At 35.0% G+C, this 24038-nt stretch overlaps 1 protein-coding gene and 1 pseudogene across 1 annotated transcript; both read right to left on the minus strand.

Moving 5' to 3' along the window:
• Window positions 1-950: 950 nt before the first annotated feature.
• On the minus strand, window positions 951-1874 carry LOC109460768 (olfactory receptor 5AC1-like). Its single transcript, XM_019756476.3, has one exon. It carries the CDS (start codon window positions 1869-1871, stop codon window positions 951-953), a length of 921 nt encoding a protein of 306 aa, XP_019612035.3. The 5' UTR covers window positions 1872-1874.
• Window positions 1875-12911: 11037 nt separating this feature from the next.
• Window positions 12912-13833, minus strand: LOC109460767 (olfactory receptor 5AC2-like; annotated as a pseudogene).
• Between the last annotated feature and the right edge of the window lie 10205 nt (window positions 13834-24038).

Consider the following 24038-nt stretch of genomic DNA (forward strand, 5'->3'; position numbering starts at 1 on the left):
AAATTTAGGACACAGCCAACAAAGAAAGTTACTACACATTCCTTACAAAGCAGTCAATGAAAGAAAAATAAATATTGCATTGAAGGTTTTTATAGTCATTTCAGAAATGAGAATCATTCCATAGTGGCACCCAAACTAACATATGTTTCATCATGTAATTGCAGAAGTAAATTAGTTTTAATTAAATATTAACAAATATGTAAGAAATTATACGAAGAGTGATAGCTAAACAATTTCTCAGTTTCTGCTTTATTAAACAGGTAAAGATAAATACAGTAGACTTCAAATATTTGAGGGGATATATGCTGAAATCTTCCAAAATCTGGAAATTCTTGAATACTAGTTTTGCCTGTATTTTCCTTGATAAAACATGCACTATGTGTTTTCATATATTTGAGTCATACTTTTATTCACTAGTCCACTTTTATTTTATCCCAACTTCCGTTAGTCTCAATAAAATCTACCTATCTCTTACATTCGATGCTTTTAAAAAAATTTCTTTACTACAAAGAAAGTTTTCTTTCCTCCAAGAAGTCACTTCACCTGAGTCTCAGAACAGTTGAGAAGCAATGAGAAATTTGATATGCAAGCTCTGGACAATTGTCTTAGCTCAGTCACACCAGCCTCAAACAAAGAAACATGCCAATGTCTGCAATAGTAAAATTACAAACTACTCTAATTTAGAGTGAATTTACAAAGAGTTAAAAATTGCAAATTCGAAATGCTTAATTTTAAAAGTGATATTCTATTTTTCATAAAGAATTCTGTTTTATATGATATGGAGATTTTCCATTAAAACAAAAATCCATCGAAGCTGACTTTCATCATACAGCAACTGCCATAGACACAGGCCATCTGTTAAAATTATAAAATTATGATTTGCATAACTCCAGATGCCTTGTGTTATGAAGTTTGAAAAGAACAAGTTTGAAATTTGCTTTAAAAACTGTTTATTTATTTATTATTCTCCTCAAGGCACCGATAACCTCTTTGTTTCTCAGACTGTAAATAAAAGGATTTAGCAGGGGAATTATGATTGTATAAAATAAAGAATACATTTTGTCATAATCTTCAGCGGGGCCAGACCCAGGACGCACATACATGAAGAAGAGAGTGCCATAGAACAAGGAGACAGAGAGCAGGTGGGCACTGCACGTGGAGAAGGCTTTGCTCCTGCCCTTTTCAGACTTCTTTTTCAGGATGGCAAAGAGAACACGGGTATAAGAGACCATGATGGCCATAAAAGTGAAAGCTTGTATAAAGACTGAAAATATAAAAATCAGGAGCATATTAACTCCAGGGTCAGTACAGGAAATCTTAAACAGTTGTAAAATTTCACAGTAGAAATAATGTATTACATTGGACTTGCAGAAAGTTAATCTAAATAACAAAGCAGTGTGCATCATGGGATGAAGAAACCCAATAATATATGAGACACTTAATAATTGAATGCAGAAGATATTGGACATCACCACTGGATAAAGCAAGGGGTTACATATGGCTACATAGCGGTCATAGGCCATCACTACCAGGAGGAAACATTCTGTGTTTGCACTGGAAGCAAAAATATAAAATTGGGTGATGCACTCAGCTAGGGATATCATGTGATTCTTAGATAAAAATTGAATCAGCATCTTAGGAGTCACAGAGGAGGAAGAACAAGCATCGGCAAAGGCTAAACTCCCAAGGAATAAGTACATGGGCGTGTGAAGGTGGGGGTCCCTCCAGATGAGCAAAATCAGTCCCAGGTTGCCCAGCATGGTGGTGAGGTAGATGACCAAGAACAGCAGGAACAGGGGGACCTGCAGCCCTGGACGATCTGTAAGTCCTATGAGAAAAAACTTGGTCACCTGTGTTTTGTTTGCCTCCATTATATTCACTCAGGCTGATCACTGCAATGAAAGAATAAGTGAAGAACACAGTTATAAATGACCATGAAAATAACAACATTTTAAATATGCAAAAAAAATAATGCATATTCCTTGTTTATGTATCCCCTTTAATCAGAACATTTACCTTTACCCTTAAGTAACAATTCTTTACAAACAATAAGAATCTGCGATGCTGGTCCTAAAAATTAGGGGGAAATATATAAAATGTAAATATTTTTAATTTGGAAAAATTGATTGCAATTTAATAATTATCTTCTAATTTTAAAATCCTTAAAAATAGAAATCAAACTAAGCTTTTTAATTATACTAAAGATTAGTTATCAAAACTAATAACACAGATTCTAAATAATAAAGCATGTCTCTTCAAGTTAAGAACAGATTGTAATGTCTAATGTCTACTCTATTATTATACAGTATTATCTTAGAAACTGTAATACTTCTAAGATACTAAATAAAATAATATAATAATGATATAAAATATAAAAATTATAGGACATAAATTTATATTTTTGGTGATATTATATTGCTTTAGTAAACAAATAACATGACTTTAATAAGTACCAAGTGGAGGATGAATATAAAAATAATCACTAGATTGTTTTCTATGAAAACAACAACCGACAAAAAAGAGAGATAAAAGAAAAATGTATCCATTATATTAGCCAAAACACTTTAAAATATATTGAGATAATTTTTTAAATATGTAAAACCTATGTGAAGAAAATTACAAAAACTAACCAAAGGGCATTATACAATTTCTGAAGAAATAGACAGCCAAAATATATTCGTAGGTAAAAAGATTTAGTATTATAAATATGTCAGTAGGATTGAAATTAATTTCAATTAGAATCCTAATCACTTTTTAGTATAGTAGCATCAGCATAAAATCCATATAAAACAAAATTATTTTGAAGAGACAAGGAAAATATGAACAGTAAGAAGTCCAGTGTGTAGCAGTATTACAACAAAGCTATTCAGCAGAATATAATATGGCATGGGAACAGGAGAATATAATAGTGAAACCAAATAAAGATTCCAAAGACAGATTCAAATATGTATTGGAATTTAATATATCACATGGGTGATTTTTCATTTGAGAAAAATGATAATTTATTGAATAAATATTATGGCTATATTTGCCTATCTGGGAAAAAAATAAGAATGGTTCCCCTTCCTATGACTGTTTTAGAAAAGCTGCCAGATCAAGGACTTAAAAAGTAAAAAAGAAAAAGCACTTAGAAGATTCTAAGAATGAGCGGCCGGCTGGCTCAGTTGGTTAGGGCACCAGCTCTGAACAACAGGGTTGCTGGTTCGATTCCCACATGGGCCAGTGAGCTGCGCCCTCCACAACTAGATTGAAGAACAATGACTTGGAGCTGATGGGCCCTGGAGAAACACACTGTTTCCCAATAGTCCCCAATAAAATTTAAAAAAATATATTCTAAGAAAATTCATGAAATAAATATAATTTATTTCCCATCTTCACTGAAACTAAAACAAGAAAAAAATAGCTTTAAAATTTTTCTTTTGAAGTGCTATAAGGAGCCCTGGAAACACCGCACAAGCAGCAAGAAGACTGACTGATTTGTCTCTGCTGAAAATTGGCCTTGTGGACACTGAGGGCAATCATTGTTTTCATAGTGGAGGTTTTGTCCTCAATTATCTTACCTAACCGTCTTGCCAACTCCAAGCGCATAATTGATATTTCTAATTTTCATAATTAGGTGAAGGGCCATTAGGCATTTGGGATCTTACACACACACACGCCTCACCATACACTTTAAGGAACCTCAGGAAGTTATTATTGATGACTTTAGCTCATCTTCTCATGATTCCACAAATAAGTTAAAATTTTCTCCAGTTGAAATAACCTCAAACTTCCGAGTCATTATCATTATTTTTTCCATTTGTCTCATTCTTCTATTACTCCAAATTTACTACTAAAAAGAAATCTTATTATGTATGTCTCCTCAACAGTAAAATATCTAGTATTTATGACAGGCATCAATAATTTTCTGTACTGAAAAGAAACAGAAAATCTCATAGGATTGCCAAAATTTTCATTTCTTACCTGGACATTTCATTATCAAATAGGCAAATTAAAAAACTACAAATAATAAAAACTGGGCAGGTCTTGATGTCCTTACTGAGTTCCTGTTAGTCTGGGAGACTGAGAAAAATAGTTGATTTTTGAAGTAAGCTGCTGGGGTTTCAAAGGAAAAAAGAAGAGGAAAAAAATGTAAATTTCCCTCTACCATACTCCCCACTAGGGCTAGAGTCATCTTTATAAATTGCCAAACTGATGAAGCTACCACTGCTGTCATATCCACAGCTGCATCTCCTCTTAAAACCCTTATATAAAGAAAAGTGGAAAGTGCAGAATGAAGCAGTGTTTACCTATGCAAACTTTTTCCTTGGATCAATGGCAGGGACATATTTATTTGTATTCTTTCAAATCTGTTCATAAAAACATGAGAACATTAGAATTCCCTCAATGGAAGTTACCAATGGATTCCCTGTAGGATGAAGGCAAAGTTGTTCTACTGGGCATTGTGAGCTATTCATCAAATCACACCCAAGTGCAACAATTAGAACCACACTTTGTATCATTAGGGTTCACTGTGAGGGCACCTTGAAACTGATTTTGTGCAGTTTTTAGGACGTATTCATTTCCTTTATCTTATTACTCGATGTTGTCACATTCCAACTACCGAATATTTTCTTCAGACATCTCTAAGATTCATCAAATTCAACATGTCCAAATCCAAACGGAGCCTTTTCAAACCCTGTCACTAAACCTGGACCTCAGCCTGTCTTCCTGTTCTCTGTTAATGGCATACTCCATTTTAAAGAAACAAACCTGAGAATCACCTTGATGCTGAATTCCGCCCATCACAAATCTTTGTCAAAACCATGATCTAATCTACAGCTTGTATCTCTTTAATGTCTGTTGACACCATCCATTTTGTTCCAAATTCAAGAAAACTCCATCTCCTGCCTGGAATACTGACATAACCTTTTAATAATCTATCTGTATCTTCTAATATTTTCTTGTACCATTCTCGACATTTGGGCCAATGTCATCTTTATAAAAAGCCAAACTGCTGAGATTCACTCTTCTAATGCCAACAGTCACAACTCCACTTAAAACCCTAAATAACTCCCATTGGCTCATAAAAGAAAGATCAAAATCCTTAAGCCTATATATCCTTCATCTCATCCTAAAACATATCCAATAATGCCCTATCTAAAGATTCTGTTCAATGAAGTTAGTAGATTTTTCAAGAACGTGATTCTGCTATTTCTTTGGCAATAAAATCAATCTAAGAGTTGAAGTTAAAAATCAGAATTTCAATGGATAAAGAAGGTGTGGTATATATACACAATGGAATACTATTCGGCGGTAAGAAAAGATGATATAGGAACATTTGTGACAACATGGATGGATCTTGAGAGTATGATGCTAAGCGAAATAAGTCAGACAGAAAAAGCAGAGAACCATATGATTTCACTGGTATGTGGTATATAAACCAAAAACAACAAAAGAACAAGACAAACAAATGAGAAACAAAAACTCATAGACACAGACAATAGTTTAGTGATTACCAGAGGGTAAGGGGGGTGGGGTGGGAGATGAGGGTAAGGGGGATCAAATATATGGTGATGGAAGGAGAACTGACTCTTGGTGGTGAACACACAATGGGATTTATAGATGATGTAATGCAGAATTGTACACCTGAAATCTATGTAATTTTACTAACAATTGTCACCCCAATAAATTTTAAAAAATCAGAATTTCATTTGTTATTTCTGTATGCGATGTTGCTAAGAAAAAAATTCAGAGTTCATTCCTTTGTTTTTCTAATGTTATAAGAATGAAAAGCATTCTCCTTGAAAAGTGGCCAAGTTACCTGTATCTCTCCAGGCCCATTAGGTTTCTGCCTGACATGCTACCCCTGTGAGAAGAGGAACACACGTGCTTTGTGAGTGAAGCTGATTGAGCTCATGCACCCAGGTAAAAGCCCTGAAATTGCCAACTGTTGGTACTATGTTTTCCTCAGTAACATAAGCAGGCCGTAAAAATTTCCAAGTCTGAAAATGATAAACAAGAATTATGAGCTTGTCCTTTTCACTGACTTGGGTATAGTAGAACATACAACAAAATCTGATCTAGGTATGAAATACTAAAATTCCAAATTTCTCACAAATATGAGAATTTATGGCTCAGCTCTTTTCAGTTGTAAAGGTTTCCACTGAAAGCTATTTGTGGGGTAGTAAATGAGTAAGATTCACTCGGTGAAAAAGGAAAGTACGCTGTCTATGAGTAGCTCTATGGTTTGTGCAAATTTAATACCAAAGTCTTTGTGGTTTCTTGCCAGAGCAATAACTTTTAAAGATTGCATTATATTTTACTCTTGGGCATAGAGGCTTTCCTATCCAGTGCCGCTGGAAGCTTTCTTCTCCCCACCCTGCCTCAGAGCAGTCTGGCCCACTCTTTCTTCTCCGCCTCCTCCTCCTCCTCCTCCTCCTCCTCCTCCTCCTCCTCCTCCTCCTCCTCCTCCTTCCTCTTCCTCTTCCTCTTCTTCCTCTTCTTCCTCTTCTTCTGCTTACTGGGGTGACAATAGTAAAGTTACATAGGTTTAAGGTGTACAATTTTGTAATACATCATCTATACGTCACATCTGTAATGCATCATCTATACATCACCACCCCAAGTTAATTCTCCTTCCATCACCATATATCTGATCCCGTTTACCCTCATCTACCACTCCCTCCCCTCTTACCCTCTGGTAACCACTAAACTATTGTCTGTGTCTATGAGTTTTTGTTGCTTTCAGTTTTACATCCCACATATCAGTGAAATCATATGTTTCTCAACTTTTTCTGTCTGACTTATTTCGCTCAGCATAATAATCTCAAGATCCATCGATGTTGTCGCAAATGGCACTATTTCATCTTTTTTATTTTTTAAGATTTATTTTAAAGACTTTTTTTTATTGGGGAAAGGGAACAGGACTTTATTGGGGAACAGTGTGTACTTCCAGGATTTTTTCCAAGTCTAGTTGCTGTCTTTTCAATCGTAGTTGTGGAGGACACAGCTCAGCTCCAGGTCCAGTTGCCATTGTTAGTTGCAGGGGGTGCTGCCCACCATCCTTTGCGGTGGTTGAGGAATTGAACAGGCAACCTTGTAGTTGAGAGCCCACTGGCCCATGTGGGAATCAAACCGGCAGCGTTAGGAGTTGGGAGCATGGAGCTCTAACTGCCTGAGCCACCAGGCCGGCGTTATTTCATCTTTTCTTATGGCAGAGTAGTACACTATTGTGGCTTCCTTCTAATACTCTTTTACTCAACCGGTACTCAGTGACTTCATTCCAATTTCTGACTTTTGCTGCAGTTGACTTGTTTCACCATTTCTCCTAACACAAATCCTGAGCCTAATGACTGCAATGGACTCTTGAACTCTGATAATTAATGGTGTCTCTTCTTCCCAGGTGGTAGCTTGTTGAATATAGAGATATTAAAATGAGCATTGAAGTGATAAAGAGCTGCCTCTGCCAATTCTGCCTGGTGTAACAATAACACTCCTCACTTGTAAACAATGAAGATGTTTGCCTAGACCAGGGGTGTCCAAACTTTTTTCAACGTTTTTCACCAAGGGCCATATGCGGTAAAATACACAAACAGTCGGGACATTCACTCGAGGTGAAGTACATATTGCCTCACCTGGTTTATTTAAGTAAACTAAATATATTTTCAGAATTTGCTGCGGGCCAATAAAAAATGGATTGTGGGCCGCAGTTGGCCCGCGGGCCACAGTTTGGACACCCCTGGCCTAGAGGATCCTAACTCCTTTACAAGTCTACTCTCCATTGGGCCTGGAATTCTGAGGATTTTTTGCTTATTGGGACCTGTGAGCATTTACAAAGACCATGGAAGTAGAAAAGTAGAAAGGGGAAGAAAATACTCTTTTCTTCTCCTTATCTTCTCCTTGATAAATATATATATATAACCAAGAAATGTATACACACTTTAAGAAAGGAAAAAAACTGTATTAAAATTGTAATAATATATACTGATAACAAAAGATGAATAGAAGTCACATTTGACTTCTGCAATTACAAGAGGTGCTCAAAGCGGTTACTATCAGCATAATTTTAATACATTTTTTTCCTTTCTTAAAATGTGTATACATTTTTTGACACCCTCTGTATGCCTCTCTCTCTCTCTTGCTCTCTCTCTCTCTCTATATATATATATGTGTGAGTGTATATATACATATATATGCACACATATATGTATATATATATAAATATATGTATATATATGTGTGTGTGTATATATATATATGTATATACACACACACATACACACACACACATATATATATATATATATATATGGCATATTACTGAGAGTAGAGAGGTGGAAATGTGTAGGACAGATTTTCCCATGTAAGAAGTAGCCTTATTCGCAAGTATACTACGGAAATAAATTATCTTCCTGAATGTCACACTAGTGTTCAGTATTCAGACGTTTTGATGCTTTTCTCCAAATCTTGGATCTATGAGAAAGTAACACAGCAGTAACTTAAACATTTGTATTTCTCTCCTTATAGCTAGAATGCTAATTAATTACTATTTAACATAGTGGCATAAATTAAAATATTCTACAGTGTCTCTGTTCAGCTGCTATGATTTTGTCTTAATCCAATTAACTGTTCCAATGAAATCAGACGGCCAGTCTTGTATCAATAGGGCAGTTCTGTTGTTTGTTGTAATGGTGATATTCAGTGAAACAAGGTTTTATTGGTTTGGGGATGGTGTGTGGTGGCAGGAGATTTATTTTTAATTTCTCACTTAATTTGTCTTTTTCCTATATTTTATAATATGGCTAATGAACCATAGCTCTTTAGTTCATTGATTATGTTGTCTAATATTAGTCTAATAATAATAGTCACTTCTGTTTTTAAAATACATGAACTTAATATTATTTAATCACAAAAAGTTTTGTATGTGAAATGCCTGCAAAGCAATTTGATCAAGAATAATATAGTTGAAAATTGTTTGGTTTTATGGGAGGTTTTAAAAAGACTTACATAAGCCTCTTTCTTTACATGTACTTCAAACCATTCCCAAAAAGGTCTATTATTGGAGTAAGAGCTCTCATGCATTGACTCAGGCAATGATTATCCACTGAAGTGATGACATAGTAGTAGATTCAACCAAAACATTTCTCCATTCTTCTCTATAGATGAAAAAAAATCATACATTCTGACAAATTAGTTGAGTTTTTCTAAGACTCAATCATCACTTACAATTATCAACCATATTTTTATAACATAGTCATGTAAAGTTTGCACATTTTCCAGTTGTTCATTAAAAACTTTATTGAGTATTATGAATGTGCAAGACATCCTATTAGGTGTTGTGATTTACATTAATAGATATTGAAAAAATACTAAGGATATTTCATTGAATAAACAGATATCCCTTTATCATTTTATTCGTGCATCTAAAATTGTTTTGTTTGCTGTACAAAAAAAGATTTTGCAGCTAACTGCAATAATATACAGCAAAGAATACATTTTTCCCTGTTCTTCATCTGGGCCACATTCAAGAATCACACAGCTGAGAATACAGCATGATAATAGAACAAAATAATAGTGAGCAGTTAGGTACAGCTGTGAAGAAGATGTTACTTCTGCCTTTTTTATATATATATATATATATATATTCAATATGGGAAAGAAGGCATGAGTGTAAGAGACAATGTTATTTATAAGAGTGAAGTTTGAGTAAAGACTGAGAACATAAAAAGAATCAATATATGGATTCATCTGTTTGAAATTTACTGTTAATGTTGATAGATATGTTGTTGCCATTTTAGTATTCATATTTTTGACATTTTTTTCCTTCTTCTTCTTAAAGAAGTCACTCTAATAATATTCCTTATAATACTGGTTTGATGATGATGAACTCCTTCAGCGTTTTCTTATCTGGGAGGCTCTTTATCTGTCCTTCAATTCTAAATGATAGCTTTGCTGGATAGAGTAATCTTGGTTGTAGGCCTTGCTTTTCATCACTTTGAATATTTCATGCCAATCCCATCTGGCCTGCAAAGTTTCTGTTGAGAAATCAGCTGACAGTCTTATGGAAGCTCCTTTGTAGGTAACTGTTTTTTTTTCCAGCAGCTTTTAAGATTCTCTGTTTGTCTTTATGCTGTAATATTTTAATTATGACGTGCCTTGGTGTGGGCCTCTTTGCGTTCATTTTGTTTGGGGCTCTGCACTTCCTGGGCTTGTATGTCTATTTCTTTTGCCAGGTTAGGAAAGTTTTCCATCACTATTTTTTCAAATAGGTTTTCAATTCCTTGTTCTCTCTCTTCTCCTTCTGGTACCCCTGTGATGTGAGTGTTGGTACACCCGATGTTCCAGAGGCCCCTTAAACTATTCTCATTTTTTTTTCTTTTGTCTTTTAGCTGTTCTGATTAGGTGTCTTGTGCTGCCTTATCTTACAAATTGCTGATTTGAACCTCTGCTTCATGCAATCTATTGTTGATTCCTTCTAGTGTATTCTTCATTTTATTTATTGTATTTTTCATTTCTGACTGGATCTTTTTTTTTATGGTTTCTATGTCTATTTTTATGTTTCGTGTCTCTTTGTTGATGTTTTTACTGATATCACTGAGCATTCTTATAACCAGTATTTTGAACTCTGTTTCTGGTAGATTGCTTACCTCCATTTTGTTCAGTTCTTTTTCTGCAGTTTTCTTCTGTTATTTTATTTGGGATGATTTTTTTGTTTCCTCTTTTGGCTGCCTCTCCCTTTGTTTCTATGTATTAGGTATTCTCTATAGATACTATATATATACTCTATAGATACTCTATAGATATCTACAGATATTCTCTATAGATAGGTATTCTCTATAGATAGATCTGTTATGTCTCCCATTCTTGGCTGGGAGTCCTTATCTTGTAGGTGTCCCGTGGCACTCCATAGCGCAGTCTCCTTGGTTACTTCAGCTGGTGCTCCAGGTATGTCCCTTGTGTGGGTTCTGTGCGCCCTCTTGTTTTAGTGGAGCCTTGATTACTGTTTGCACATCAGTGCTTGAGATTAGCCCTCAGGTTGACTGGCTGTGAGGATTGCCCATGACCACAGCATAGGAGCTGCCCTGTAGGGGCTCACCGCACAGAGCAGGGATTCAACTCAGTAGGCTCTGGAACACCACCCTTTGTGTGTTCTACTTATGGGGCTACTCGCATGGTGCTCTGTTGTGGTCTGAAGCTGGCCACTGGGTGTGTTGCTTTTGGGGCTTCTTGGGAGGGGCTCTAATGCATACCAAGGTCAGCCCCTACCTGTGGCCAGCCAGTGGCTACCTGGTAGGAGCTACAGAGCAATCCGTGTTTGGTCACTGCCTGTGCTGAACCTTGAAGAGTTTAGGAGAGGCCTCACTGCTTACTGATGTCAGTTGTCACCGGTACCAGTCCTGGGGCTGCTCAGAAAAAGGCATAGGGAACCGTGTGACCTGCTGCTGTCTGCCTCTAAGGCTTATCAGGTAAAAGAGCCTGGGATGGTATGTAAGTTGAGTGAGGTGGGGTCTCAGGGAGTCTACTGGGGTGGAGTGAGTGTTATTCACCAGGTTAATGTGAATTCAGGTTCATTCTGTAAAAGGCTCAAAGAGCCATGAAACCAGCTGCAGCCTAACTAGGGCCTGGGACCCCTGATAGCTGTCCAAGTAAGTCTGCAACACCAGCCAACACTGTCTGCCCATGAGCTGCTGGAAATCCTCTAGCGGTGCAAGAGTTGGGTGGAGTGGGGTCCCAATGAGTCACCAGGTTGGAGCCAGCAGATTTCACCAGTCCGATGAAAATTCAGATTTAGCCATGGAGGGGAGGGCTCAATACAGGAAAGTTGGCATCTGCCCACTGGCTACATGGGAGGAGAGTTCAACATAGATACAATGACAACTGTCCCTCCAGCCCTTGCTATGAAGCCACTCAACTCAGTTTTTCTCTATATGTCTCTGGCACTTACCAAGCAGCTGTCTCTCCAGGGCAGCCTAAGATGAGTCCCTGGGAGTGAGTCTGTTTGCAGGTCCTTTAATAGGAACACCTGGGTTTCCCACAGGCTTCCATCTAGCCTAGATGGAGGGAATCCCTGCTGATTTTCACAGCCAGATGTTGTGAGGGCTCCTCTTTCCAGCTCTGGTAATTTGGGCTGGGGTACCCAGTGTGGGGCTGGGACCCTTCACTTTTCCAAGGGGGCCCCTACAGTCAAAATATCTCTCCCACACATGTGAGTGTGGAACTAGATCTTTTCACATCTCCAGCCCTCCTACCAGTCTTAAGGTGGCTTCTTCTGTATATCTTTATTTATAAGAGTTCTGTTCAGCTAGTCTTCAGATCATTCTCCAGGTTGATTATTCTATAATTTAGTTGTAATTTTATTGTGGTTATGGGAGGAGGCAAGCACAGTATTTCCCTACTCTGCCATCTTGACTGGAACCTCCTCAAGATACCTCAATTTTTTTAAACTTCTTAATTTTTTAATTTTTATCCTTTTTATTTCAGAAACATTTCTGACAATAATCTAAGTTTTTATCATTTTGTCATGGTGTGGTAGAGCATTGCAGAACCCTATTAACATACAGGTCTAACTCAGTGAACCAAATGACTCACACTTATATGCTAGCCTAAGTCACTATCAATTTTAAATATAATTTGGAGGTGGAGTGTCAGAACATTTTCAAAAACTAAACGTTCAGACAAAAAGGAATTACAATAGTTAGTAAATCAACTGTGGATGATGTGAGTCATCCTGACTGGAGTAGTAACTTCAACTGGACCCATGTCAAAGTAAACATTATGTGAAGCTGAGTTCCTTTACCCAGTGTTCAGTGACCACTTGACCACTAACCCTCTGGTGAAAGGGCAGAGCCATTGCTAATCTCCAAGACTTGGGGACTTGTTTATGCAAAGGATGAAAAGAGAAGCAATTTGAAATTTCCCTCAGGAACTGTTTACTTATTTGCAATTCTTCTTAAGGCACATATAACATCTTTATTTCTCAAGCTGTAAGTAAATGGGTTCAGCAGGGGAATTATAATCATGTAAAACGGAATACATTTTGTCCTGATCGTTAGTTAGGCTAGATGCAGGACGCACATACATAAAGAAGAGAGTGCCATAGTACAAGAAGACAGAGAGCAGGTGGGCACTGCATGTGGAGAAGGCTTAGCTCCTGCTCTTTTCAGACTTTTTTCTTGAGAATGTCAATGAGTACAAGAGTATAAGAGATTATGATGGTTATTAAAGTGGATAGTTGTATAAAAACTGCACAAATAAATATCATCAGTGCATTAATAGATGGGTCATTGCATGACATTTTGAACAGTTGTAAAAATTCACAGTAGAAATAATGTATCATATTAGACCTACAGAAAGTTAATCTTAGTAACAAACTCACATGAATCAGAGGATATAGAAAACCTATTGCATATGATATACTTATCAACTGATTCCAGAGTCTGTTGGACATCACCACTGGATAAAGCAAGGGGTTACATATGGCTACGTAGTGATCATAGGCCATCACTACCAGGAGGAAACATTCTGTATTGCACTGGAAGCAAAAAAATAAAATTGGGTAATGCACTCAGCTAGAGATATCATTGCAGTCTTGTCTAAGAAATTGACCAGCATCCTGGGAGTTACAGAAGTTGAAATGCAAGCATCTGCAAAGGCTAAACCACCAAGGAACGAGTACATGGGTGTGTGAAAGTGGGCATACTTCCAAATCAGAACCATCAGTCCAAGGTTGCCCAGCATGGTGGTGAGGTAGATGACCAAGAACACGAGGAAGAGGAGGACCTGCAGCCATGGTCACTCTGTAAGTCCTGTGAGAACAAACTCAGTCACCAGAGTATTGTTTCCTTCTGACATATCCACATTTGATCACTGCAATGAGAAATATGTGACAAAGAAAATTGCTAAAGATAACACAAATAGTGGTATTTTATTAGCAAATTAAATTATACCCTAGTGTTGTTTTCCATTTAATTAGTAGTTTTTAAAGTTTAACTTTTATCCTATAATAAGTCTGTTTACAAATTCTGTGTTAGGTATCTGCTCAAAAGTTGGAAAAAAATTGAAAAAATGTAAATATTTGAGCCAATATTAAAACCATGTGAGACTACTGCATGTGGAAGTGATGCAAATGCAAAATGATTGCATATGGAAGAGACATAGATTAACAAGGCATAACCACATACTTTTTATTGCAGGGACAAAGGGAAAGCACAGAAATATGTTGGGAAAATGTCTTTTAGCATACAAGGTCGGACAATTAAGTTTGCGAACTCATCCTAGAAAAAGTGCTGCATATCTCATTGCTGAATATTACTATGGTCACCTTCAAAGTACTCCTCTTGGGAAGTTATGCACTGACACCAGCATCTCGTCAACCCTTCAAAGCAATTTTGCAACTCTTTTTCTGGAATGGCCATCAGAGCTGTCATCGTGTTACTCTTGAAGTCCTGAATGTTATCAATATCTCTTCCTTTCAATATTTCCTTTATCTTCAGGTAAAGAAAGAAGTCATTGGGGGCCAGATCAGGTGAGTAGGGAGGGTGTTTCAATATAGTTATTTGTTTACTCCGTCACAGATGGTGCCATGTGAGCTGGTGCATTAACATGATGCAAGAGCCATGAACTGTTGGCAAAAACTGTTACCAAAAAGATCAGGTGTGTATCTTTTTCACGCAGCCTTTTCAGCACTTCCAAATAGTAAACTTGGTTAACTGTCCAGTTGGTACAAATTTATAATGAATAATCTCTCTGATATCAAAAAAGGTTAGCAACATTGTTGCAACGAGTTCGTGAACTTAATTGTCAGATCTTATTTTGCATATATAGGGTTAATAATTATAAAATACACACACACACACACACACACACACACACACACACACACACACCCCTACCTTACAATTACGTGAAAACAAGTTAAACAGCCCAGTGAAACAAATGGGCAGAAAATATGAACAAGCATGTTTATGGAAGAGAAAGTGAATGTGACTCTTGAAACCTATATAATTTTATTAACCAATGTCACCTCAGTAATTTAATTAAAAAACAATTAGGAATATTTTTTTAATTTATTTTTTAAATTTATTGGGGTGACAATTGTTAGTAAAATTACGTAGATTTCAGGTGTACAATTCTGTATTTCATCATCTATAAATCCCATTGTGTGTTCATCACCCAGAGTTAGTTCTCCTTCCATCACCATATATTTGATTCCCCTTACCCTCATCTCCCACCCCCCACCCCCCTTACCCTCTGGTAACCACTAAACTATTGTCTGTGTCTATGAGTTTTTGTTTCTCATTTGTTTGTCTTGTTCTTTTGTTGTTTTTGATTTATATACCACATATCAATGAAATAATATGGTTCTCTGCTTTTTCTGACTTATTTCGCTTAGCATTATAATCTCAAGATCCATCCATGTTGTCACAAATGTTCCTATTTCATCTTTTCTTACCGCCGAATAGTATTCCATTGTGTATATATACCACAACTTCTTTATCCATTCATCTATCGAAGGACATTTTGGTTGTTTCCATGTCTTGGCCACCATAAACAAATCTGCAATGAACATTGGAGCACACGTGTCTTTATGTATAAATGTTTTCAGATTTTTTGGGTAGATACCCAGGAGAAGGTAGGAATATTTTTAAAATTGATGCGTTATTTTCATTTGTCAGATAAGCAAAAAAACAAAATGAGAAATAATATCTGCTAATGATAAGAAAGTGAAAAAAGAAGGATTTTTAATATAACTGGCAAAAACATACATTATAACAGACTTTTGAATCTAACATTATCTGTCAAAATTAGATATGTATATAAATTTTGATCTACCATCTTATACCTGGATATATATATTTGAGAAATAATATCACTCATATGCAAGCGTGACGTGTCACCACACAAACAAATAAGCATTGTTCATGAGGGGGAACCTGGAAACAAAAAGAATACTCACAACTATAGAATGGTTGAAAAAATTATCATACAATCTTGCCGTGGAGTATTAAACATAAAAGAAATGTATTTGAACTGTACTAGTTAATGATGGGAGGATTTTCTCAATGTATTATTAAGTGAGGGAATCAAAATACTTAAAATTTTATATTTTATGGTCCCATTTTTATAATTTTCAAAACATTGTTTATAAATATAAATAAATATAATGATATGAGTATGGATAAAGATGTAGAATAAAATAGCAAGTTGCTAGCATTGCTTTTCTTTCTCAGGAGTAGATGCAGTAGTAGGAATAGAGAAAGCAGAAGAGAGAGTCTTTGTCACCTCTTCTCCCACACACACAACTTATGATAAAAACCATATATACATATATAAAAACCATATTATATGTATATATAATATATATGTATATATATATATATATAATATATATATATATTTCACATGCCCTTTTATAATTTTGTTATATGTGTGTGTCTGTGTTCATGTCCATGTGTCTATCCAGATGCATGTGTGTGCCTAGAAAGATATGGAAAAAAGACAGTCACTAATAGATTAATAAAAATAAGAAAAATAAAATGTTATTGTTATCTTTAACAAGGAGTATTTGTCACTGAAAATTCTAATGTAAAATTTGGAATAAAAATCTGTAAATTTTTCTAGAAAAATATTAATGATCTTTTTTTAAAAAATTAATTTAAATATAGCTGGTATACGATATTATATTGGTTATATTGGTTTCAGGCATGCTATATAGTGATTCAACATTTTTATACCTTATAAGGTGATCAACCTACTAATTCTAGTGATCATGTCACCAGACAAACTTATGACAATATTATTGACTATATTCCCCTTCCCTCTTTATCCATCCCCTCATCCTCTCCCTTCTAGTAACCATCCCTTTGGTCTCTGCTTTTATGAGTCTGGTTTTGTTTTGTTTTGTTTGTTTGTTTTGCTTTTTTAGATTCCACATGTAGGTGATACCATATAAGTACGGTACTTGTCTTTCTCTGCCTGACTTATTTCACTTAGAACCATGATTTTAATTGTTAATGATACCTTCCATTTAAATAGACCTTTGACTATTGAGAGGAGGAATGATTTTTTAAAATAGTTAAAAGGTATTTTGAAATTGTGTAAGATGATGTCCAAGTATAGTAGTCACTTTTTAGTTTTCTTCATATAATATCAGTACTTTTCTTGTTAAATTTATTCCTAAAGATTTTATAGGTTTTACTGCTATATGAATATAATATCTGATATTTTCATGAAGTAATAAGATTGGTTTTCTTTTATGATTTATAAACTATATATATCTGAAAGATAATTCAGTATAGAATTTCCCAAGTATTTTGGAATAATGTGTAACCTCTCATGTTCCTTGAAAGAAGAGAAAATACATTTATCACAATAATAACAGTTGAAATGAATAAAAACTTACTCATATAAAGACATTTTCATAATTTTACAGTCATACGTAAAATACATAGAAGTGTCGCATGACAATGCATTAAAAGAACTAGGTTTGTTTAATCATTGGAGAATGATCAGTTGTTATTCTCCATTTTCCTAAGCTAAAAAAAAATTAATAAATTTAAATTACTAAACACATACCTTCAGGGAATATATTATTAATGTATGTACCTAATAAGATTCATTGGAGTATATTTACTGAAAATGGACTATGTGAATGTTAAGAAGCTATCATTTTCTTTCCAAAGTGGAGATTTTGTCCTAAATAAAATAGCCTTGCTTTCTTTGCAATCCAAATCATTAAATAATAGATATTCCTGATTTCATTTTATATGAATTGAGTATAATTAAGCCAAGTGATAACAAGCTTTGGATTTTTTTCTTTAAGACTAATATGAAGGAAATATCTCTAAGTTAGAGTAAAGGAAACAGTGTTAACTATATATTATATATTTATAGTATAAGGGCCATATTACTGACTTTAACCCTTATTTCATGATTCCATGAAATTTTAAAAGTTGTATATTATAGACAGCCACCAAACTCAAAGGCTAGGATGATCTTCTTTTTGAAAAATTATGAATAAGGCAGATACAAGCTGCAAGGCTATGTCTCAATTCTAAACTCTTTACATTATAAAATAAAATTTAAAGCTGTTGAATCATTCTGTTTATGATTAATTTTTCCCATTTACTTTATTCTTTTATCAAAGCTTATTATTTATAAAATTTTGTGATAAATATGTCTCCTTTCCAATAAGCCATCCTCTCCCATCTGTCCAGATTTTTTGATAGCTGGTTGAGAAAAATCTCAATACCTCACTGGATATTAATTTCTTATGTAGATATCTTACATAAATATATTGTTACATCTAGAGATAAATTTTAAGTAATAAAAAATGTGTAAATCACTGCACTCTCACCCAGTTTTTGCAGAACACTTGAAAATTGGAAAGTGATAGTTTTCCTGACGTAATGTAGAATATACAGAAATGAGGCAGTTATTATGGACACACCGATTCTCATCAGTAACTCCAAAATGAAGGGAGGTAATATTTATTACTTGTATTTCCAAACTTGTTCTATAAAAAACAAAGTAAAGAAAAGAAAGGTATTCCCTTTATGCTTCCAAAGAATTCTCTGTAGGATGAAGTCAAATTCATTCTACTGGGAATTATGAGTTAATCATGTTTTCACCTCCATAATTATCCGTAACAATTAAAAACCGTATTTATAACCCACAGGGATTACTATGGGGACATCTATACAGAACATCAATGAACAGGTTTTGGGAAATATTTGTTTTCCTTTCTCTTGTTTCTTTTAATGATGTCATCATCCAAATATCTACTTTTCCTGTTCCTTTGGAAGTCTGAAAATTACCTAAAAGTCAACATGTCCAAATTTGAAATTAGGATCTTCTGTTATCTCACCCCCAAACCTTCCAATGTTCTCTATTTTGAAGAAAAACAGCACTAAACAATCAGTTATTCAAGCCATAATACAGGGAGATGTTCTTGACACTGAACTCTTCCTTAGGTTCCATAGATCAACCATTGACCAGTTGTAAATTTTATCTCCTAAAGTCTCTCATATCCACCCACTTCTCACATTCTCTATGCACAACCAAATTCTAGCTACACTCACCTCTTGCATGGACTGCTAAAATAACCTCCTAATAATCTCTCTGAGTCCATTAATACTCCCATCCAGTTCATTCTCTACACAAATCTTATAAAATGTAAAACTTGTTATGTCACTACCCAGACTCCACTCTTATTCACTGTTATAGGCTGAATTGCATCCTACAAAAATTCATATGTAAAAGCCCTAACTTCCAGTACCCCAGAATGGGAGTGTATTTAGAGACAGGGCTTTTAAAGAGGACTAAGTTAAGATAAGGCCATTAGGATGAGTCCTAATCCAATTGGTGTCTTTATAAGAAGAGGAAATTTGATGACACAAAGAGACACCAGCTATGACCACACTCAGAGGAAAGACCATGCGAGGACACAGTGAGTATGCTGCCATTGGCAAGCCAAGGAGAGAGGCTTCAGGAGAAAACCAATCTCTATTGATACCCATCCCGTCTCCACTTAAAACTTGTAAATATTTTTTCCATTGCACTTAAGCCAAAGACCAAAATACTTAAGCCTAGTTTTCCCTAGTCCTATATCATAAAGCAGACAAAATATTTAACTACATATACTGTGTGTTGTTTTTTTTCTTTTGCATTGAGTAGCTGTATTGGTTGTAGGAACCCTAGCTGCTTTAAGAAATGGACCTTAGTATCTTAGTGAGTTACCACACAGTAAGCTTATTTCTCTGACAAATAAAATATAAACAGTTTTCTTAGTTGGTTCTATTCTAATTGAATCCTTCCATCTTGTCTCTCCACCACTTCAATACATGACTTCCATGTATGCTGTGCTCATCTGGATCAATGATATTAAAAATATTTACTTGTTAAGACTGAGAGAGTCTGGAAATTCAGGGACTGGTAGGTTGAAAGAAGAAAGGTATTCAACCTCAACTGAAAGAAACCCTCTGAGCAATGAAGGCCCAAAAAAACTCAGTCTTGAGATGAGGGTCAATTCAAGACCACTGCTGTCAACTCATTGTTAAAACCTTTGAATGGATTAAAGTGCCTCAGAGTAAAGGTTCAACTAAAGGTGTGATAACTAGAAAATCCTTTCTACTGGAAGAAATGTCTCAGTCAATAGAGACTAAAAGTGTGAGTCTTACATCTAAAGGTACTGGATGATTAGTGTGAGAGAAAGAAGTTGTTGTAGGGATGACAATGCAAAAAATTATGGAAAATTTTAAGGATTATGATGAGAAAAGAATTGTGGGTGTGGCTACATGGATCTGAGAGGAATCAACTAGATCATGATCAGCAAATTTTTTTCTATAAAGGGACATATAGTAAATATTTTAGGTCTTGTAGGTCATGTTGTCTCTGTTGCAACTACTTGATTCTACTGTTGTAGAGTCAAATCATCCATAGATGACAACGTAAATCAATGAATGAATGTCTCTGCGTTCCAATAAAACTTTATTTACAAATATACATATATACATATATATGTGTGTGTGTGTATATATATATGGGTGTGTGTATACATATATACATATATACATACATATGTATATATATGTATATATATGTATATATATATATATATATATATATATATATATATACACACACTTGTTGAAGAGAATGGGCCAGAAAGTCCTACAGTCTCAATTTCTCTTGTAAAAACATAATATAAATAGAGCCATTTTAAAATAGAGTCAGAGCTTCCATCCCAGAGGAACTGCCTTGCAAGTCTTATGCCTCAAATCTTTGGAATGTAAAAATAGGAAAAAATCACCTTTAGACTGGGCCTAAAGCAACACTGAGTCTCAAAGAACTGTTTGTAGAAAAAACAAGAAAACAGACATTATGACTACCAGACTGAAAAGTAAAACCATTGTTTAGAATTAGTGTCACTATGTTAGCTTATCTGCACCAATAGAAACGGCTTCCTTCTATCAATGTAATTGTTCCCCTTCCCTTTCTCAGAAATACCCCTTGCCTTTGTCTCCTAATCGGAACACTATTTGGGCTTCTGCTAAAGTCAGTACTTCCCGAATAGCTATTCTTTTTTATTTTTTAAATCTTAAATAAATGCTTGTTGCCTTTCACTTTAAAAAGGCCTTTTATTTTTTGGTTAAGAGTCTTAGTTTTCTTCATAATGGGTAAACTTGTATTTGTGTAGTGAACTATTCTTACCAATGTACTTCCAAATATTCTGTATTAAATAGTTATTCAAAGAATGAGACAAATGTGATTTCTTAGGTGTACAATTCAAAAGTGTTAGTATATTTATATAGTTGTGCAACCATCACCACAATCTAATTTTAGAACATTTTCATCATCCCGAAAAGAAACTTTATACCTATTAAAGTCAAGCCCCATGTTTCCTTCCCTCAGTCATGGGCAACCACTGATCTACTTTGTGTCTAGATCTGCCTCTTCTGGACATTTCATATAAATGGTATCATATAATATGTGATTTTACTGACTTCTTTCATTTAGCATAATGTTTAAAGTTTCATTTATATTATAGCATGTAACACCCTTTATTCCTTTATATTGCTGAATAATATTTCATTGCATGACTATACCACATTTTGTTTATCCGTTTATCAGTTGATGGACACAGGTTGTTTACCCTTTTTGGCTCTTATGAATGAGTAATGCTACTGTAAACAGTCATGTACAAGATTGTTCATTTGCACATGTTTTAATTTACTTTAATGTTATAGTAAATAGAATTGTTTTCTTAATTTTATTTTTTGATTGATAATTGCTATTGTATAGAAATATAACTGACTGGTATGTTAATCTTTTATCCAGGGCTGAATTCATTTATAAGTTCTATTTGTTCTTTAGTAGATTCCTTAGGATTTCCTATAAAAGATCATGTCATCTGCAAATAGAGTTTTACTTCTTTTCAATCTGGATTAATTTTATTTCTTCAGTTTGCCTAATTATAAAATTATAAGGTGTATGTTTTAGTTTTCTCTTCCTGTGATGTCTTTGCTTTTGTGATCAGAATAACACTTGTCATAGTCAGTTCAGGTTGCTATACAGAATATCATAAATTGGGTAACTTGCAAACAACAGAAATTTAGTTCTTACATTTCTGAAGCCCAAGGTCAGGGAGGCAGCATGGTGGAATTCTGGTGAGAACCCTCCTTTGGGATGCAGCCTGCTCGTTTATAGTTATGTCCTCACATGCGGAAGAGCAGAGCGGGGAATCAAACTCTCTGGTAACTGTTAGAAGGATACCAATCCCATTCATGAGGACTCTACCCTCATGACCTCATCAAATCCCAGTTATCTTCCAGATGCTCCACCTCCAAATAGCATCACTTTGGGGATTAGATTTCAACATATGAAATTTGAGGAGCAAAATATTCATTCTATAACATTGGCCCTATAAAATGAGTTGGGAAATGTTTCCTCCTCGTCTATTTTTGGAAGAGTTTGTGAAGAATTGGTATTTTTCTTTAACTGTATGGTAGAATTCACCAATGAAGCCATCTGAGCCTGGACATTTCTTTGTGGAAAGTTGTAAAGTTACCAATTCATTCTCATAATAGGTCTATTCAGATTTTCTATTTTTTTTTGGGGGGGGGTAGTTTTGGCAGTTTTTTGCTCCCTAGGAATTTATCCATTTCCTCTAAATTATCTAATTTATTGCTATAATGTTGTCCACATTATTCCCATGTAATTATTTTTATTTCTGTATGACCAATAATGATGTCTCCTTCTTGATTCCTGATTTTAGTCATTTAAGTCTTTTATTCTTGATCAGTCTAGCTAAAGGAATATCAACTTTTTTCCAAAGAAACAACTTTTGGTTTTGCTGTTTTTTTCTATTGCTTTTCTATTCTCTGTTTTATTAATACTTGCTCTTCTTTCCATTATTTCTCTCTGTATGCTTGCTTTGGATTTAGCTTGTCTTTCTTTACCTGGTTTCTTAAGGTGGAAGTTGAGGCTGTTTATTTCTGACATTTTTTCCCCTTGGATAAAGTTCCCTTTAAGTACTAATTTAGCTACATTCTGTAGTTTTGATGTGTGTTTTTTTCTGGTTTATCTAAAAATATTTTCTAATTTACCCTTTGTCTTGAAGCCTATTATATCTAACATTAGTATAGCCACTCCAGCTTTCTTGCTGTTGCTGTTTGCATGGGATAAATTTTTCCGTTTAAAGGAAAAATCTTTTAATCTAAAGTGTATCTCCCATAGACAGCATGTGGTAGTATCATGAAATAATGATGATGATGATGATAACAACGTATGAAAATCTTTGCCTTTTGATTGGATTGTTTAATCCATACGTATTTAATGTTATTATTGATACAGAGTTGGATTTCTGCCATTTGCTTTTTGTTTTCTATATGTCTTATGTCATTTTTTTTCCTCCACAAGTATTCTTCCTTTGTTGCCTTTTTTAGTATTAGGTAGATATTTTAAGTGTGTCATTTTAATACCTTTAATGATTTTTAAGTATATTTTGAGTTATTTCCTTAGTGGTTGTTCTAGGGCTTATAATCTGAATCTTCTTTTATCATGATCAACTCAGACTTATACTAATTTAAGACCAGTAAGATAAGTAAGACTTATACTGTTACAGCTATACAAGTTTTGACAATTAAGTTTGTGAACTTGCCACCGTGCGCTCACATTGGCAGCACTGTACAAACAGCTCGGTAAGGTTTCATAACCTTGGTACATCAGTGTCTCACAGCTGTGTTCCTGTCGATGTGTGGTGGTGTCTTACTGCGTGGTGTTCATTATTGTTGTTCCGTGTTTTTGTGTGCCGTTGCAAGAATGTCTGCCTTAAATTAGAGCAATGAACAAACATTAAATTTCTTGTTGAACTTGGCAAGAGTGGAAGTGAAATCAGGGACATGTTAGTCCAAGTTTATGGGGACTATAAGCATCCTTCTTTTGGTCTCTGGTGCTGCCGAGAATCAGAAATGAGAACTTCTTAATTTAGAGTATGGACTGGGAACCTGACGTCTCACTGTCCTTCTCACCTATGCAGACACTTCCAAGGCACTGGG

The sequence above is a fragment of the Rhinolophus sinicus genome, chromosome 17, assembly GCF_057876585.1.
Source record: "Rhinolophus sinicus isolate RSI-liver-muscle chromosome 17, RSI-T2T, whole genome shotgun sequence".
NCBI classification, from domain to species: Eukaryota; Metazoa; Chordata; class Mammalia; order Chiroptera; family Rhinolophidae; genus Rhinolophus; species Rhinolophus sinicus.